The sequence below is a fragment of the Ambystoma mexicanum genome, chromosome 5p (genome assembly GCF_040938575.1).
Source record: "Ambystoma mexicanum isolate Mex_15411 chromosome 5p, UKY_AmexF1_1, whole genome shotgun sequence".
NCBI lineage: Eukaryota > Metazoa > Chordata > Amphibia > Caudata > Ambystomatidae > Ambystoma > Ambystoma mexicanum.
In genome coordinates this window covers 501,606,682-501,627,366 of record NC_090930.1, presented here as the reverse complement: position 1 = coordinate 501,627,366, position 20,685 = coordinate 501,606,682, and the positions used below count along the sequence as shown (strand labels likewise).

At 47.2% G+C, this 20,685-nt stretch overlaps 1 protein-coding gene across 2 annotated transcripts in view; it reads left to right on the top strand.

The window, feature by feature from the left end:
• BRWD3 (bromodomain and WD repeat domain containing 3) overlaps positions 1–20,685 on the top strand; it is a 1,632,068-nt gene that overhangs the window by 682,689 nt on the left and 928,694 nt on the right. For both annotated transcript variants that reach the window (XM_069612911.1, XM_069612910.1), the window contains exon 20: positions 19,930–20,023. In XM_069612911.1, the coding sequence (XP_069469012.1) occupies positions 19,930–20,023 (94 nt within the window). The remainder of the gene's footprint in view (positions 1–19,929; positions 20,024–20,685) is intronic.

The following is a 20,685-nucleotide window of genomic DNA, read 5'->3' as shown; positions in this document are numbered from 1 at the left end:
GACTGGTAAGGTACAACATTATCACCTAAAACCACAAAAAACCATACGCCAAACATACCTCATTCATACTCAAACACTTCATCAATTCATTCAAATATAACATCAAAAACATTCATATAAAACATTAAGCTAAAAATACAGCAATATAACCGGTTGTTCATTACAAATATGAGCGATAAGGTTTTCACAAATGAGCCACCAATAATTATACGGTCTAATGCAACCAAAATAGACTCAATATCATATTAAACATTGCTGCTGTGAACAACAGCAAGTTCCACAACCCGACATGTTTCTTTCTGTACAATTGTTGTTCAACAGAAATTCCTCAGGGGTACAACAGACCGGCGTTATCAGTGGAATTAGGAACATGTAGACTACACCAAAAACTCACAGCTATTGTGCTGTTCCCTTCAACAATGGGTACACTTGCATCTTCAACAAGGGTGGTATGCGGTTACCACTTAAATGGAGTAAACCAATAATCTTCGGGGTGGATAATTTAGTGTAACACCCTGTTAGTCACCAGGGCTGGTCCTTCAGACACCTCGTCAGACACTCTGTTGCCTTTCAACTCTTCGCTACTGGAAGATCCGTCCTACCACTGAACCTCTCGCCACACCTCCTGGTTTGGTATCATCTATTTCCCTTGCTGTGGCGAGGACACTTGTTTGGTCGTGCCTTCATCATTAGATTAAATCTATCCTTCTCCAAGAGATTTTTCTTAATTTCTGCCGGTTTATTTTGAAGGGGCTCTAATCCCAACAGATCATAAGAAATGTCTTCCCTTTTAGGGCTGTCCTTCACTCCTGCTTGCTTGGTGCCTTGCCAGAGAAGCCCACTGGCCTTGTTTAAGCAGCATTGCATGCAGGGAAATCGCCGCACGACACAAGGCAACCGTCCACAGTTGCCAAGAGTTACTCACTCCCCAAAGTCATAGAGGTACGTTTGTCAGAAGACGAATCCAACCTCCACCCCCAGGCCACACACCAGAAGTAATCCGACCTCCACCCCCAGGCCACACACCAGAAGTCGGCTCCAGCAGCCCGTTCGGCGTCTGCCTCCGAGTCCCGATATGCACACTCTACAGAGACAGTACCCCCGAATCTTGACGCCAGACATCGGAAAGCTCAGAGAAGGTGAAAACACCAGGGAAACACTCTTCTACACATGGGGAAGGGGGTAAACAGCAGAAGAAGCTCTCTCTCTCTCTCTTCTTCTGCACCACAGATACTTAAGGACAGTCAGAAGTCTTCAGATAAGCAAAAATCCAAGACCCCTGTCCCTGCCCCTAAGTCCAAACTTGTTCATTCTACTCCTCACAATATGGCAATAGAAGGGGAACCCTCTCAGGGAATGGTCATTCTCAGCTCCAGAAAATGGAGCAGTGAAGATATAGACAGGGTAATGACGAGAATGTCTTCCCTGGCTGACTTCTACTCTAGGATCCAAGGAACCTCAGCCCCCTAGTAAGGAACCTCGGTTTGAGACTCCAACTCAGGGACTGTTTTCAAACCCTTTTTATATCCAACCTTACCAACAGTATGGTGAGGATCCACAACAGTACAATGAGGATCCAGACTTAGCAATATTGGACGACCAAACAGGGGTGGATTATTATGGAGATGACGAGGGCCAGGATGGGGAGGAGGAAGCAGTCGCAGAGGTCTACAGGTTAGACTCTCCTGTTCGCAAAGAACCTCAGGTTACCGACTCTCCAGTAGATAACCAGCCCCTCCTAAATGAGGTCTTGGCTAGGGCTGCAGAGCACTTCCGCATAGACACTCAGGGGGTGCAGGAAGAGAGGGACTTTGCAGAAGAACTAGTAGGAGAGAAAAGACCCATTGCACAAGCCATCCCAATTCTCAAGTCCATCCAACGGAGAATCGATCCTTCCCTTCTCACTCCTAATCTCACTGGGGCTGTAAACCCCAGAATCGAGAAATTGTTCAGGCCCGCCCAGTCAGACCCCATTTACATAAGGGGTCAACTAAAGCCCGACTCCTTGGTAATTACAAACACCAGAAAGAGAGCAGGGACACCTTTATCATCATCTGAGGCTCCCCCAGACAAGGAGAGCAAGAGAATTTACGGGTTGGGAAGGAAGGTAGCCTCCACTTCCGCTTACCAGACAAGGATTGCCAACACCACCACTCTGCTGGCAAGTTACAAATGCCACCAGTGGGAGCAGGTACCTGCCCTCATTTACTCTGCACCGGAACCACTAAAGCGTCAGGTGGCCCAGATTGCGTCGGAGGGAAGAGCCGTGTCCGGTTGCATCCTTAAGGCAACCTTTGACGCCACAGATAACGCTGGCTGGCTCATAGCAGAGAGTACTATCATTAAGAGGCATGCTTGGTTAAGAGAGTCAGGGTTCAAACCCGAGACCCAGGCATCCCTAATTGACATGCCGATGGAACCTAATCTTCTGTTTGGCAAAGCGGTAGAGGACGCATTAAAAACTGCCAAAGACTAGTCTGATACTCTGATGTCCCTGGGACAATTGACAAATGAGCCCCCTAATCAAAGAGGGAATAGTAATTTTCATCGCCCACGCGGCCAAAATTCCCAAAGGGGCTCCAATTATACACAGGGACAGGGTACATCATGGGGTAACAACCAGCATACTACCCAGAGTTACGGCAGAGGAAAAAAAAGGAGCCGTGGCAGAGGTAGAGCCAGCCCCAGCAGAGGCGGTACGCCTCCCGCAAAGCAGTGACGTTCCGCTCAGGGTCCCTTCTCACGCATCCCCAGTAGGGGGGCACATTTCCAACTTCACCCAAGCAGGGGAAGGGATCACATCAGACAAATGGGTGCTGTCCACAGTGTCTGCAGGATACTGCATGGAACTGCTCGAGCACCCCCGAAAGCACCCTCCACGACAAAGAATACATTCTCTGGACCACCAAAAGATCCTCCTCGAGGAGATCGCCAATCTTTTGGCAAAGGACGCGATAGAACTCGTCCTGGGCAACCAGGTAAACAAGGGTATTTATTCAACTTACTTCCTTGTGCCAAAGAAAGATTTGACAATGCGCCCAGTATTAGACTTACGCCCTGCAAACAAGTATGTGAAGCCTCAGAAATTTCACATGACTACTCTCCAAGAGGTAATCCCCCTCCTAAAAAGGGGGCATTACATGGCAACATTGGACATGAAAGATGCCTATTTTCATATTTCCATGTTCCCAGCGCACAGACGATTCTTGCGCTTCAAGGTGAACAGTCAGCACTACCAGTTAAAGGTGCTGCCCTTCGGTATAGCCTCGGCTCCAAGGGTATTCATCAAGGTACCGGAGGTGGCGGCGGCACACCTACGCAGGGCCACAATCCCAGTGTACCCTTACCTGGACGACTGGCTCATTATGGGGGAAACCCCAGTAATTTGCAGATCAAACATTCAAAGAACGATCAACCTCCTCTTCGAATTGGGTTTCTCCATAAACGAGAAAAAAATCAAGCCTGGTGCCAAGCACCTCCAAGCTGTTCCTAGAAGCTGTCCTAAACACCCAAGAGGGGTTGGCCTTTCCATCAGAGGAAAGAATTCAGAATCTACTACTGCAAATTCCTCTATACCAGTCCAGTCGCCAGATAAGTGTGCGCAAAGCGATGCATTTGCTAGGCATGATGGCGTCCTGTATTTACCTGGTCCCCCACGCGCGCCTGCACATGCGTCCCATGCAAGAATGGTTGGCGTAAACAGTGGTCTCAGGCAAGTGGTCAGTGGGACGATCTAGTGGTCGTTTCGCCAACACTTGTACAAAGTCTTCACTGGTGGACAAGTGAGAACCTGCCAAAGGGGAAACCCTTTTACGCTGCAGAGGTACAAGCTGTAGTCACTACAGACGCGTCCCTGTCAGGGTGGGGAGCACACCTCCTTCACCAGACAGCTCAGGATCTCTGGTCTCACACAGTGGCCAAGAATCATATCAACATGCTAGAGCTTCTGGCAGTCCTCAGAGCGCTTCGAGCGTTCGAACCCCACCTGTTGGACCTGTCAGTACAGATCTTAACAGACAGTACGACACCAATGTTTTACATAAACAAACAGGGAGGGACTCGTTCGCCAAATCTGTCCAGGCTTGCCCAGAAAATTTGGACATGGGCACTCAGACGGAACATTTACCTGTCATCTCAACATGTTCCAGGGGATCTCAATTCACTAGCAGACACTTTAAGCAGAGATCCCCTCCCAGGAGAACACGAATGGTGTCTACACAGAGAAGTCGTAGAAGACATATTCTCACAGTGGGGTTTCCGCATTATAGACCTATTCGCCACAAGCGAAAACAGGCAATGCCCAGGATTCGCATCCAGGTTCCCTCAGCCAGACTCCAAGGGGAACGACCTGTTGATGAACTGGTCAGAGATGTTTGCCTACGCTTTTCCACCAACCCCTCTCATGAGTAAGGTGGTCAACAAGATGCACAGGGAATCAATGACGCTCATCCTAGTTGCTCCCATGTGGGCGAGGCAACCGTGGTTCCCACACCTATGCAGACTGGCAGTGTGCAAACCCATCAGACTCCTGTGCTGGTACAACCTGCTGTCCCAGCACCAAGGTCAGACACTGCATCCTCAACCCAGCTCAATGAAATTGGCAGCATGGCTCCTGAAGTCATAGGGCCTCATTACACGGTAGGCGGTAAAAATCGGAATTTTACGGCATGGCGCCATTAGCGTGTCCGTACTTGCAAGAGGCCGCTAATAGCGTCCCATCACGAGTACGCGGACACGAGCATAGTGCCATGCCGTAAATGACCGTTCCGCCCTGCCGCTAAATACCCCAAAAAGCCCCTTACCGGCGCCCGCAAAACCGCCGATAGCGCCTCCGCCCTCCCGCTACCTGTAAATAGAGGACACCGCTATTACCGGTCACCGTTAAAAGGCGGAACCGGAAATTACGTCATCGCACAGGAACGGGAAAGAGCACAGCGGCCATCTTTAAAAACACAATCCATTGCCATCCTCTGCATCCAGGACATATATCCAGGCAACTCTGACCAGGAACCATACCGGATAGCTCAAGGATGCCGAAGGCGCTTAAAAAAACTGCTGATCGCCAGCGCAAAGAAAAGTTTTCTAATGAGGAACTTATGATGCTGACCACCACACTTGCTGCAAATGCAGAAGTAGTATTTGTGAACGATATGCGGCGGGAGGCCCTCCTTAAGAAGAAGGCCATCTGGGCCGAAGTCGCGCTAAAAGTCAGTGTGGTGGGCACCACCACCCGGAGTGTCAGGGAAATGCCGCAAGAGGTAGGACGACCTCCGGGTGCGTGTGCGCAATATTTTATCTGTGAACCGCAACATGGCAATGGCCACAGGAGGTGGCGCAGAGTCCCCCTTGAAGATGAAGGAGTGGGAGGAGATATGTGCCTCCACAATTGGAGTCGAGTCGATAGAGGGGGTCGGCGATATGGAGCATGGCGTGGCCGTTTCATCGGATGGAGGTGAGTGTATGCACCCAAAAATGCGCAGTGAAGGGTGAGGGGTCCCACAATCATGTGTCCATATGAATGCCGTGGATCCAGCCACAAACAAACATGCATGCATCATCACATACCCGCCAACACAGGGCCAATCATGCATGAGCCAGCCAACATCCCCATTCCATGCCTCCACAATGATGACCGCAAAATGCATCAAACTGCATGACGTATACATCTGCCATAATGCAGGTAGACCCATAGATGATGATTTACCCTTTTTATCACCCCTGCAGGATCACACACGGAAAATGAGGAGCCACGCACGTCAGCACCCACTCCCACACCCATGAAAAAAGCCAGGAGGGATGCCACCGGGGACCACGCAACATCCTCTAGGGGACCCAAGAGTAGTGACCGGGACAAAGGCAGCAGGAGCAGCAGTGCCACGCAGCCAGAGGCCATGCCTGCCGCTGTTGTGGTAACCACGGGAGTGTGTCTCCCATCAATTGAAGGCAGCATGGAGGGAGTGCACTCTGCTGCCACCAGCTCTACGGGTGAGGCAGCAGCCACTGCCCCACTTTCCGATGCGGAGGAAGCACCGGTGATTGAGGATCTGAGTCAGAGCCCCATCCCATCCCGACACGCCACTTACTCACATCCCCAATGTTTTCACCAGGTCCGTTTAGCCAAGGCGGATCGCCCACCCACACACATGATGTGTCATGGAGCCCCCTGGAATCCACACCTGATGCCAGTGCTATTGATCCAGGCGCATCAGCCATTCCACCGGCAGACACCGTGCAACTTGACCTATCAGCCATCTTCCAGAGGCAGACCGAAATGGCTGGTCTGGTAGGTCAACATGTGGCTGAGACAGGGCACCTGAGGGAGGACATTGGTGCATTCGCACGGCAGACGAGGGGGGGCATGGAGGCATGCACCAACCGGATCTGCAATGAGATGGGGCAACTCAGGCAGGCCATGAACCGCATTGCAGAGGCTATTGAGCGCAGATGTCCACTCCCTACCCAGGAGGAAACAGGCCCAGCCTCCTCTGGGAGTTCACGGCAAACAAGCCCCCTACGCCGCTCTATGCGCAACCTCAGGCGCACAACATCGCAAACACCCGAAGAAGGAGCGGACAAATAGGGCCATCAAGGAATATCGGCCACATTTGGGGAAGGACATGTTCACGCCTTGAGACTCACGTGGGAGTGTTGTGGGGGGGGGGGCAGGGTGTATTCGGGGGTGTTGTGGGGGGAGGGGTGTGAGGGTGTTTGCACAGTTGGGGTTATGCACTTTCTGTTCACGTTATGTTCAAAATACACTCTTCTGCAGTTGAAAAACAGGCATGGTCTCCATCATTGTGTATGTGTGATTTTCTTTGGGAGAGGGCCCTTTGTGGGCCTCAAGACGGCCACAAGGGCAACAATGCACATCTCTCCATGCATGATATTCCACCTTTGTTCCTGATGCTATTCCTGATTCAGATGCTGACGCGGATCCGGTCCCGCCATGCCATCGCCTCTTGCATGTCCGGGCTGGGCATTTCAACAATACTCATCCACATCCACATCATGCTCATCTGGTGTATGCATGGTGCCATGGGCACATTCTATTAGATGCACATTTAGTTCTGCCTTACACATACCATGGTCATCTTCGCCTTGATTCCGGGGGTTTGTTGGCTGCCCTTGTGGTGTTTCTGGGTGCCCCGGTGGTGCTTGCTGCGCCAGTCTCGACCTCCTCCTCCTCCTACTCCTACGTCTCTTCGGTGCTGCCTGTTGTTGTTGGTGCTGCACTGCAGTCATGTACACAGGCCCATGTCATGCTGCTGGTGTTGGGACCATCTTGCTGTGGGAAGGGGTGTGGGAAGGGTGTGGTGTGCTCTTTAGTGCTGGCTGTCTCCATTGACTCCACCTGTGCTGGTTGTGTCCACCTGGGGCAGATGGGAACACTGCTCAGGTCTCTTAACGCGTGGTTTTCGATGCTGTTATTAGCGCCATGCCGGTAAATGCTTTTTGGGTCTTTGGGATGCCGGTATTGCCGTGTACGCATGGGTTGTGATTGCGTGCTATTAGCGCCATGGCGCTATTTATGGTGTGGGGGTCGCGCGCAAGCGGCCACGCCGCTATTGGTGGCGCCGTACTTTACGGGTCCACTAATAGCGGTGGGTCCGGGTCGTGATCGGCTTGGGAAAATACAGTTACCGGTATTTCGTTACCGGTAACGATATTCCCTTACCGCCTACCGTGAAATGAGGCCCATAGAGTTTGGACATCTCAACTTACCACAGAGATGCGTGGACATCCTAAAAGAATCTAGGAAACCAAACACGAGGCACTGTTACTTTGATAAATGGAAAAGATTTGTTATCTGGTGCCAGAATAGGCAAATCAACCCCGGTTGATTGCACTCCTTCCAATATTGTCACATACATGCTCCACCTGCTGGTTGCAGGGTTGGTATTTAACTCACTCAAGGTACACCTGGCGGCGCTGTCGGCCTACACCACCTCCCATAGAAAGGTGTCATGGTGGAAAATGCCAGTGGTTAAAGCCTTCATGGAAGGGGTAAAGAGACTCCACCCTCCAATTTCAAACCCAGCACCTGGTTGGGACCTTAATGTGGTGCTTGCTAAACTCATGGGCCCACCCTTTGAACCCATGCACAAAGCCAGTCTCAAACACCTGACCTATAAGACTGCCTTCTTAGTAGCCATTACATCCATAAGAAGGGTCAGTGAAATTCAGGCTCTGTCAGTGCAGGATCCTTTCTTTACTATTCGTAAGGATAAACTGGTTCTACAAACACACCATAGGTTCTCACAGAAGTTCATTTCTAAATTCCACGTTAACCAGTCCATTGAGCTTCCGGCTTTCTTCCAAGAACCCAAAAGCTCTGCTGAGGTGAAACTACACACTCTAGGTGTGCGAAGAGCAGTCCTCTACTATGTAGACAAGACCAGGCCGCTAAGGAAAACGGACCAACTGTTTGTCTCCGTAGCTACAGGCAAGAAGGAGATCGTGTCGCTACAGGTGCCATCTCTAAGTGGATAGTCAACTGTATCCAGCTGTGTTACTCTCTTTCTGGAAAAACTCGGCCTTTTACGCCAAGAGCACACTCTACTAGAGGCACTGGGGCCACTCTGGCTTCCATTGCGAATGTACCCCTCGACACCATTTGCAAAGCAGCTACTTGGAGCTCTATTCACACTTTTACTCAGCACTACTGCATTGACACTCATTCCAAGACAGATACTCAAGTGGGACAAGCGGTTCTAAGACATTTATTTGCTCATGACCCTTCTCACATCCCACCTCCTTCTTATAACACTGCTCGCTAATCTATGCACAGCATGTGATCTAAGCAGATTCCACAAGCCTCAGAAGGGATAGATTACTCACCGTTATTGTATTTCTGATGCTTGTATCTGCTTAGATTCACATGCGCCCGCACTTCCGCCCCTCTGAGAGAAGGTGCATGGATGCTTGTAGTCTTATTCTATCCATCGATCTGCTTGGATAATCTGTACTCGCGCTACTCCTCGTGCTACCTCATGTCAGAAAAAATACAATCTGAGGGTCCTACACGCGTGAGGGATCATGGGTACATTGGACGTCACACTAAGGATAGTTTTACTGGCACGCCTGTGTCGATGCCCATTTCGAATTTCGAAAAACAAACTGTAATACTCTGCAGCTTCCACCAGATGTAATGTATCATATATATATATATATATATATATAATTTATTCACTGAAAAAACTTTGTTAAAGGGACGTTATGTTAAGTTGGACTAATAAAAACCTATGAAATTCAAAGAAAAAACTTTTTTAAACGGACGTTATGGTTCCAAGTAAAACCAAAACAACCCTGAAATTCGCCAGTTATGGTAAGCTAAGCAACCATAACTCGCGCCACCACCGTGCACTGCTAAGACTAACACCCAGGACATCAAAGATGACATCACACATGTCATTGATGACATCACATATCTGAGCCACTTGTTTTTGTTCCTTGACATATATTGGCCAGGTGGTTTTGTTCACTAGCAGTCAGAATAATACAATTTAAAAAGATGCTATATATCTACATGTTAACCTTGTCATAGTTTCTTTAAGTACTTTGCTTAGGGTTTGGTCTCACCTCATGGTGCACATACATGGGGAAATTAGCAGGCCTCAAACACACAATTCATTTGTATACATGAAGATAAACTTTAATGTCATTAACATTTTCTGATGATGCAGTTTCTTTCTTCCTTACTTTAGTTTCCCTGAATGTGCCTCTGATTTGTATGCATTGTGGTGTTTCATATATATTGTTTGTACCAGCACAAGTGCTGTAAGTCTTGAATTGTTAGCTAGTTATTACATGTTTAACATTACTCAAAACTCTGATAAGGGAGCATTCATTATTGTACTATCCAAAATTACAATATTATAAAAAGTGTACTTCTATGGTGCATGCTGCAGTCATTGCCTATGTTTATATATGATTAGGTTTATGTATTAACAACAACACTCCAATACAATGATATTAGATGAGTACATTCTTTAATAGATTAAGTAGTTCATGATAGGTCTCCCGATCACTCCTGACATCTTGTTATCAACAAAATAAACACAACTCCTTGTAGAGACTTTTCATCAAAATGTATTTCACGTGTGATGTCATCAATAACATTTGTGATGTCATCTTTGATGTCCTGGGTATTAGTCTTCCCAGTGCGTGGTGGTGGCGCGAGTTATGATTGCTTAGCTTACCAAAACTGGCGAATTTCATAGGTTTTTATTAGTCCAACTTAACCATAACGTCCATTTAACAAAGTTTTTTCAGTGAATTTCAAAGGTTTTTATTAGTGCAACTTAAACATAGTGTCCCTTTAACAATGTTCTTTCATTGAATTTCATAGGTTTTACCAGTGCATACTATTTTCCTACAACTTACTAATATCATACTTAGCCAATATAGCAATATGTGTGTCCAATTTCCAAAGTTTCACCTTAAAACCCTTCCATTCCCCACCTTCTAGAATCATTTTTATCAATTCTATACACTTCTTGCAACTATTTCAACTAGTTTTGCATCCATAGACGTCTACGAACATCTGACTTCATAGCGGACCTTCCGGACAGTGCCACATGACCGTACGCTGGCGCGCGGCATGATGACGTGTCTGCGAACCCGTCCGCAACTTCACGATAAAATCTCTGCTTGGCGGACAGTCCGGAACTGCATTTTCTACTGATCTAGGAACTTCCAACTTCAAAATTTCCCTTGCACAGCTCCAACACCTATTCCTACTCATTATCCATTAACAATCTAGTACACAGTACATACTTTTAGCAAAACTGCTATTTATCTTAAAATGGCATCAGCTAATGCTATCCCTCCTCCCCAAGAGCCACCACCACTGCTGTAATCAAGGAGCATGAGAAACAGTGCCCCCTAACTTAGAAATAACACACACGCAACATTTTCCCTTGTCCATCTACCCCTCCAAATTAGTGTTTGGTTGCTCTTCCCTCATTTTCTTCCCCACCTTTCGGTCTCGGCTCTCCTGCCAAAAAAAATACATCCAAAACCAACAACCAACATATTCCTCTAGGAACCACCTTTCACAGTTAAAAAATAGAACTTAAAAAAAAATGTATAGACTCCATCTACTTTATATTTCTCAGTAAAGTACATAGAGTAAATAAGATTTTCCAACATTTCCATTTGCATTTTGTGTTACGCTAATGGGAATATTGTGGCGTTCATCCTCTGTTCCAGGGACTGGAACGGTGGATACCGGCCCAGCAGCCCAAGTTATTAGCCCAAGCAAAGCAAGGGTGGATAAGGAGGTATTAGACCATTATCCCCCCATTCAAGCCCCTGAAATGGGGGATGAAGGCCATTGGCACCCTAGGTTCCCAAAGCGGGAACCTGGAGTGCTAAAGAAATAGGATTTTTCTTCCAACACCGGGACGCCTGCGAGGTCAGGGTTCCATACAGGGCCCTTCTTCGCTTTCCATAGCAGCCTACAGAAGGCAAAAAGAGAACCCTATGACCATATTACCACGAGCACATTTTCCTTCCCTTTCAAATCTATCCTAATTTCAAATAACTTTACCACAAAGCCAGTCCCAGGTGGACATGGCCACTTTAATCCCATGTTTTGTCCCTTGTGGTCATGGCCAGTAGCCAGATTGTCCGGATCATGACCTTATTCCATGACCTGAACAATCTGGCCACTGCCCATGGCCACAGGCTATACCTCAGTCACTAAAGGTATACCCCTATTTTTTGTACCTACATTATGACACTTGTCAAATAATAAAACACTGGCACATTTGCAAAACAATTCTTGTAGGTCCTTGCCAATGCTCCTTACGCAAGTTTGCTGGAAATCCACCCATGTTTTATTTTTTCAAAAGTGTCAAATGTATGCACATATAATCATCATATAACCTAGCCCCCACTTGACAAAATCCATTCAGACTTTACGAAAACATCTAAATCTAGATCTATAATCTTTTTGCAAACGTGTGTAGATTTGTCAAATGGCACCACATTTATAAGCCTTTACAATATTTTGGGACCCCCACTCTAATTTTGCCCCCTCTCGACAGGATCCCACCAAACTTTGCAAAAACATGTATATATTGATCTATTATCAGTTTGCCAAATGAGGTGTAGATTAGTCAAATGGCACCTCATTTATAAGCCTTTACATTATTTTGGGACCCCCCCTCTAATTTTGCCCCCTCATGACAGAATCCCACCAAACTGTGCATACTCACTCAGAATCAGCCCATGGATATACATGCAAAGTTTCATGCAGTTCCATTAAGTGGGGCCAAAGTTATAAGCCATCCAAGAACTGCATTTCACCAACCCTGTAATGCTAAGGTGTTCGCAAACTTTCACAGGACAGTTCGTGAACTTTCATGGCAAAAATCACTGTTTTTTTTTTTTTTTTTTTTTTTTTGCTTCTTGCAGCCATATCTCATCCCATCCTCATCACCCCTCACCTCTCCAGAGATTAGTTGATAAGTTTGACAAGTGGAATGCTGTGTTTTTTCATATGTTTTTACCACGATGTCTGCGGCATCGGCAGCTGTCCGCAAATCCAAGACGGCGGGGGTTTCCAAAAATCTGACGCACTTCACTTCAGGACATAGATATCACTCATTTTCTGTGATCTACCTTTTGGTCATATTTTTAAAAACTACTGGACGGATTTTCACCAAATTTACAAAAGCACGCTTTCGTGACCAAGCCGCTGCTCCTGCCGCAAATTTGCTGAAAATCTGTCCAGCGGTTTTGGGCTGTAGGCGTAAGCAAAGTTTTTTTCCCCATTCAATCAATGGGAAAAAAGACATTTTGGGACCCCCCCCTATAACTTTACCCCTCTGGACAAAACCTCACCAAACTTTGCAAAAAAATTCAGAGTGGGCCATATACTTTTTTTGCAAAGTTTGGTGAGTATTCGTCCAGGGAGAGGGAAGTTATAAACTGCCCAAAAAGTGCTCTTCCGATGGGATTAGCAACTTAACCATAACTACATGGCCACGGTAGTGGCCGTGTAATAGATCTCACAATTGAATTAGTAATATAACAATAGTCTTTACTTAATATGGGTAAATTCCCCTTCCCCACATTTAAGCAGGGAAGAAATCCTGGTTTGCCACAAAGTTACAACATAATTTTTGACAACAGAAAGTTCCAACACTCCAGTAATTCAACAAAGAAAACAAAAAGATGTTCTCTTTCTTGAGCAAGAACAAACTTGAGAAATATTTTCAGAGTTCATCAAAAGCAACAACAGTTGTCTTTGTCAGGAAGATTTGCCACAATTGAGTATTTCTGAAGAAATGCAATTTCTCTACAACAGCTTTTATGAAGTTCTTTCTCCAGCACCTCAATCAACATAAATTAACTTTGTCAGGACCACTTTACAGCACTTCATCAACTTCTACCTGGTTTACTCCCATGCCAGGCCTACTACTTCAAAGGTTTGTCATCCCGATACACTCCCTTGGCCGAACAGCTTTTCACAAATAGTAAGTGCTTCTTTGGTAAAGAACAACTTAACATGGCTTTTCAGCATCTTCACAATGTTCAGTATTTTGCAGCATTACACTTTCAGCAACTCTTCAGGAAACACACCATTCACATTGGTGCTCTTAAATGCACCTCTGCAAATTATGCTCCTCGCTTTCTGAATTTCTGAATAACCTTTTCAATGGATTGCCTTTCTCCTGCAGATTCCTCATTCCTCATCTGATAGATATCCCCATCCAGCTTTTCTGCTCAGAAAATTCTTCGACAAGGGGCCTAGTGGAACTTGACTCGGCCTTGGTTTTTTTTCCCATGCGTTTGTCATGCCGCTCTGAGGAACATGGTGTTATCATGGCGTCATGTCTGTGCCTCAGATTTCAGGTTTTAACAGGTGCCCTGACTGCGACTCTAAGATGTCGGTGACCGTCCCACACGACGTGTGTGTGTGGTTCCTCGGTATGGGTCACCACACAGAGGGGTGCGTGCTGCGCGAAGATGAACCTGAAATCGGTGTGTGGGCGGGCCGCCAAACTCGCGTTGGGCCAACCGCTGTCAATCACCTGCGCGGCCGACCTTCCGGTCCTCTGAGGCAGATACTGAGGAGCCTACCCCCGCAAAAGAAAGAGAAACATCGGCCTAAGACAAAGAAGCAGTCCCACTCGAAGAGCCACTCTTCCTCGTCATCTCATAAAAAGAAACAGCGCCACTGGCACTGAGATTCTGACTCTGTCGGAAAAAGGCCAACCACTCGACAAGAGTGGGAAGAGTTTATAACTGAAATGTTGGCGATGTTTGAAAAATACGCAGTTACAGATGCGGGTGTGCCCCCCCAAAGCAGCAGACCTCAGTGGCAACAGCGGCGCTTGGTACTCCCGACCCCACAGAGGTCCTTTTGCTGACGCCATAAGTGTTAGGAAAGCCTTCAGGCTCAACGCTGATTAAAGTTACTAAACCCTCGATGCTGGGGTCTTCTCGCGAGCTGCAGGGTTCGGGCATCTCAGACGCCTCTTCAGTGACCAAGCCCTGTTAGACACCGACAGCCATTCCATCGACAATAGGCGATGGATCTTTTGTCTCACTCACCCGGACCAATTTCTTTGGCTCCATGGCGTCGATCTTCGAGATCTAAGATATCGATGGTGGAGATGACCAAGGTGACTTTGATCCTGTGTATGCAAGGACGGGGGCGTCGACGATGACCAAGCAAATCTCCTGGCATTGGCACAAGAGCTCCATGATACCAGTGGGCTGGACACATCCCCATATGTGGAATTACAGCAGAGCCAGCCTTACAACCATATCCATGCCTAATTCCGGTCACTAGTGGATGTGGTGTCGACACTTTAGGGCTGAATGCTGCGGCAGTGCCAGCCCACCAATACAAATTGACAGACATCCTGGATGAGGGTCCGGTTACGAAGAGACATGCCACTGAACCCAGCGATCACTGATCAGTAGCCTCCTTGCGGCAACACCCCTGCTCCATTCCTCCAGTCAGCTCAACTATGACCGGGAAGGACAGGCCGGCAAGAGGAGACACTTCATGTTTGGGTTCTAACCCTTCTCCGGATGGTCTTGTTGTGTAGGCAGCCAACGTTTCTATTAGGCTGGCCTCCTCTACCTTGAATCTACCTTCTGACAGGGAAGGTAAGAGGATTGATGTGATTGTGAATAAAGTATTCACCCCGGCAGCATGGCCTTGAACGCCACTAATGTAGCCTGTGGATTTGCTGAATATTCTTTTGGCCTCTGGAAGGCAGTAGAGCAAGCGACCCAATACATCCCTGAGGGGGAGCTGCGAGATGGCTTTGTACAGCTGTGGAAGATGGAAAGGATGTGGCCAGGCAGTCGCTGCAAACTGGCCTGGACGTGGCCGACTGCGTAGGCCATTCAGTGGGATTGGCTGTGGCGTTGAGGAGACAGGCCTATCTACGATCTTCAGGCTTTTCGCCAAACGTCCAGAACAGATTGATGGACATGGCCTTCGAGGGTGAATTTCTTTTCGGCAAGAAGGCAGACAACTCCCTAGAAACATTTAAGGAGTTAAAGATCGCCGCAAAATCGCTGGGCCTAGCTGTGCAGCCAGCCAAGTCTGTCTTCAGCTTTGCTTCTAGGGGCAGGGGCTGCAGGCATTGTGGCCCTACTGCTGGAAGGCGCAGCTCCCACAGGCCAGGCAGGGGCAGAAGCATTTCTCGTGCTGCGGAAGGCGAAGTGGGACTTCCAGAGGTCAGCAAGCAGCGGTGGGTGTGGCTGTGCCCTCTAAGATGCTTTGATTTTCCCCTCCCACGACTTAACGGTTGGTGGACAGATGTCAGAGCATTGGCCCCAATGCAGAAGATTGCCTCCGAAGCCTGGGCCCTGGAGCTCGTGCGGTGGGGCTATTGTCTGCCCTTCGTAAGGGTACCACCGGACAAACGCCACCTCTTCCAAGCCAACCGGGACAGGAGCTCCAGGAAGAACTAGAGCCCTGTCGTCAAAGGCTGCTATGGAGGAGGTACCTCCCGAACAGAGAGGATCGGGGTGGTATTCCTGATACTTCCTGGTACTCAAGAAAGGAGGAGGTCTCCGTCCCAATTTTGGATCTCACGGTCTTGAACAAGTTCCTGAGGAAAGTTCAATCAAGATGGTGACCTTTGTTAGAAATTCTCCACGCTCACGAATTGCAGGACTGGCTGGTGTCAATAGATCTGCAGGACGTTTATTTCCACATGCCGATACATCGTAAGCACAGGAAGTTCCTGAGGTTCCTCATAGGTGAGAAGCACCATCAGTTCAAAGTGTTTCCCCTTGGGGTTGGCATCCACAGATTCCTGTACCTGGTTGACTGCCTTATCTGAGCGAAGTCGGCATAGCAGGTTTTGTCCCACCTAGAGGTCAAATGCTCACTATTCAACAGGCTAGGCTTCTCCCTGAACATGAAGAAGTCCCATGTGATGCCGGTGCAGTAGTTCCAGTTCATCAGGGCTGCACTAGACACCCAGGCAGGGAAGGCCTTCCCTTCCAAGGAGAGAGTCAACAGCATTGTGCAGATGGTGTAACTGTTCCATAACCTTGCTGCCTTAACCTTCACTGCCTTAACAGCAGTTTCCTTCCCCTTCCTCGTAGGCCTAATGGCATCCTGTATTTTTCTAGTGCCAGAGCCCAGGATGTGCACGAGATCTCTGCAATGGCTCCTATAGGGCCAGTGGTTCCAGTACCTTGGAACCCTCATGGATTCCCTCACGGTGTCCAGGTCAGTGGTCAAAGACCTTGGTTGGTGGGCCAACAGCAGCAATCTCATGGCAGGGGAACCCTTCTGGCCTCCATGGCCTCGGGCCCGAGTGGTCACTGATGCGTGTCTGAAGGGTTTGGGCCACTCCCTGCAACGATCTGCAGGTGAATGGCCTTTGGTCATCAATGGAAGCCAGGTGGCACATCAACAGGCTGGAGTTGCGAGCCATCGGGTTGGCCCTGAGGGTTTTCACCCCGTCTCTGAAGGGGAAGTATGTCCCGATTTTGACGGACAGTACGGTGGCCATGCACTACCTAAACAAGCAGGGTGGCGTGCGATCCCTCCCGCCCTGCAGAGAGGCGCGAAGCATCTTTGGTTCTGGCTATCGGAGAACCGGATGTCGGTCTCTGCAGTTCATCTGGCGGGGACACAGAACAGTTTGGCGGATGCTCTGAGCAGGCAGAGCACGGTCTCATACGAGTGGGAAGTGTGCCAAGAAGTCCTTCACTGGGGTACCCCATCAGTGGACCTGTTTTACACAGAGTCCAAAAGGAAATACAGACATTTTTGCTTGAGTGAATTACCAGCGAATGACGCGCTAGGGGATGCGTTCCTGGTGGATTGGACCTTCCCTCTACGCCTTCCCTCCGATTCCCGTCATCCTTGGATTCTCAGGCAGTTGAAGAGGTTTCGAGCAACCATGATCTTGATCACCCCGGACTGGGTGAGGAGGACATGGTACTCGGACATTCTACGCCTGACCATCTGGCCACCTCCCCGATTGCCTCGTTGCCTGGATCTGCTGACCCAGTCAGAAGGTCAGGTGCTTCACCCAAACCCAGAATCCCTCAACTTTGGTGCGTGGCTCTGGAGAGGATGAGGTATGAGTAGGTTGTTAGGGAGATTTATAATTTGTATGCTTCATCCCCTCTCCTAGTGAGACCCCATCACTTTTTAATAGGTTCAGTGATTATATGCTTCTCAAAATGTTAGTAACAAGCTACACAACCTTTGGGCCTTTCATTAGTCCCCCTTCGCCTTTGGCAATGTCTGCTGGATTTGAATTGCCTTGTTTTTGGTTTCTCTTGGCTTGGGCAATGGTTGTATGTATTAGCTTTTAACCATAGTGCCCCATTGGGCTGCTGGGTTTTCCATAAACTCACATGCTTACTGTTATTCATTTGGCTTTAACAAATGCGTCTTTCGCTGCTTTCTGATGATTTAGGATTCAAAAGTACTTCTAATATCACTTTTACTCATAAGCGAGTGCTTCTTAGTAGTAAAACGCCTGCCTTGAATCACTCCAGGGTCACTGTAAACTGGTGAACTCACCTGGTAAGGTATGCAAGACCGATCTCCTCATTGCAGGTGTTCTGCTTCTGTGGATTCTCGCAACCCGGCAAACACCTACTTCTGGCTCGCCGCCCGATGCCACTCAAAGACTGAGCTTCTTTCGCTCCTGAGGATTCCTGGTGCTCGCCATCCACCGGAGACAGCCTCTAGGGAATTAATGCTACCCTTGATTTCGCTTCCCGCTGCGCAGCCTCTGCACTCTGGACTTCTGGAGACACAGACCCTCTCAGGACCCACTACTGTCTTCTCATTAACAGTGGTTCCGGTGTCGCCTCCCTTCTCCAGCTCCTGCACCGGCTGCATGCATGCTCCGTCTGCTCATTTGGCTCGACCTGCTCTCTCCTGGCCTGCACCTGAGGGGGCCTTTTAAGCCTCCCAATCTCCCTAAGGTGTGGTCATTTACATTAACATTCTGACCACTCCTGCAACATTGTTCCTCTTTATCCCTCTTCTTCGTCCCAGTACTTGGGGGAATTATGGGATTTGAAGTCCCTAATGACCGTTTTTCTGGTTTGATGTTCCTTCTTAAACTTATTTCTGTTCCCTGTAATTTCCTTTAAGGAAATATCATAAGGATTAGTCATCAGATTTGATTGAAAAGAGGAATACAGTTCTTAGAGTTTAAACTGTTATTATTTATAGACCTCCCTTTACTGCACCTTTGAGATTGTTTTTTTTTATTTCTCGCAATGCCAAAGTGCTTCTGATGATTGTTACCCACATTAAGATGCTCAACTTGTGGCACAGGCAGATTATTATGACAGCAAGCCATTACATACTTTGGAATTGAGGCAAGGTCTTCCCTGGAGGAGGATAAATACTGCATCTCATCCCACGAGTCCTCGCAGTCCCCTTGGCCCTTTCTCCTCCCAGGTTATCCTACCACAGAAAACCACCCCCAAGGTCGGGGATCAGAAATCATCTGGATTTCGCTGGCCTTATGGGAGGAATCTTTAGGCAGGGGCTTAGTGAGGAGTCTTTAGGAATCATCACATAGACCACCACCAAAGTTTGAAGACCACTGATCTAAGCTCTCCAAATTGGTTACCTATGTGGGACCATTGATGAACAACTGACCCTAGGATCGGGTTTGCCTTCTTAAGATAGTTTTGCAGTGTGTTGGCGTGCCCTATAAAACTATTAGGATTGTGATGTATCCTAACATCTTTTTCCCCCACATCAACCTATGTAACCATGTGTAGTGTGCATACCTGTATTTTATCTAGAGTGTCATAGAGTTCTCATTTGGACACCAATGTTGTGTTTTTGTGTGTAAGTGTGTGTGTGTGTGTGCGTGTGTGTGTGTGTATGTGTATATAATTGTTTTACTTATAGTTTACTGAACTTAATGCAACTTTCTTTTTATAATCAATAAGAATATACTTGTGTGTGAACAATCTTTGTAATCTGTACTTCACACCAGTCTCTTCCCCTCCTTAGTCTAAGCCTTAAAGCTGAGTCACACTACCAGAGACAAGTTTAGACTAGCTTAGTGTAACCCCCCCTGGATGTCCACTTGGATGTTGATCTCAAATAATCCTACACCAGTAATGGTTCTACACAACCCTCTTACCGGTACTGCTTTCCAAGGCACACATTTGTACAGTTCATGCTCTAGAAACAATGTAAAAAAAAACAATTTAAAATAACACAGCGGACTCATCAAAGAAGTGGAATATTGATCATTTATGATGCATGTAGAGCGAGAACATAATTATGTATGTGTATATGTGAGCAAACTATGCATTCACTGTAAGTTTGGTTTGGGTTGGTTTTTTTTTTTGTTTGAATAAAACCAATAAAATATTTTATTTAAAAAATTATGATGCATGTATTGTCTTGTGATAAATGTTGACTATGTAATTGTTCACCTTCACTCTCAGGGTCCAAGAAGAATGTCGAATGGTTAAAGGTGAAGTAGAAGTTCGTTTGTATACGTTTGAAAAGAAAAGAAAACCTTTGCATCCTGTTCAACGGGTAAGCCTTGTAATCTTGAAATTAACCATATACTGTTAGAAACCATAATACACAGAGATATTGTGATCATGTTAATTTCGGTCATGCATGTTCCATTAAACGTTCAAACAATGTATTTAGCACTTTTTTACTGTACTTTATAAAATGTTAGTTCTTTTATTTGTCCCCTACAAATATTGCTTTGATATAAGAATGCATGTAAATTATCATCCTTCTGATTCAGGGGCACCCCCAAACCTTTTCTAGGGGGCCTTAATTTGGGTGTGGCCTTTGTCCGAGGTCCACATTGATGACTGGCCACTGCCAAAACATTGAAACCCCCGAAAACACGAATGCCTCCGTTGTAATGACCCTGGTGGTTCCAAGTTCGAAACACTTTTTTCAATTCCTAAAAGGGTTCTATGTAAAAAACCTTGCCTGGAAAATGATGTCAGGGAAATTATTTATTTTCCCGACTCCTAAAAAGCCCACCCAACGTATTCTAAGACTGGTTTTATTTACAACTCTAAATTTCAGTCCTACAATATTTGGAGAAAGTGTTTGAATGAAGGGCAAATATCGCCCCCTATAACATTTTCCATGGAGAGATTTTTGCTGAATAACCTTAAAAGCACATTCATAAAACATTAAATGATTTTCAATCCCACGTCGAGTATTTTGGC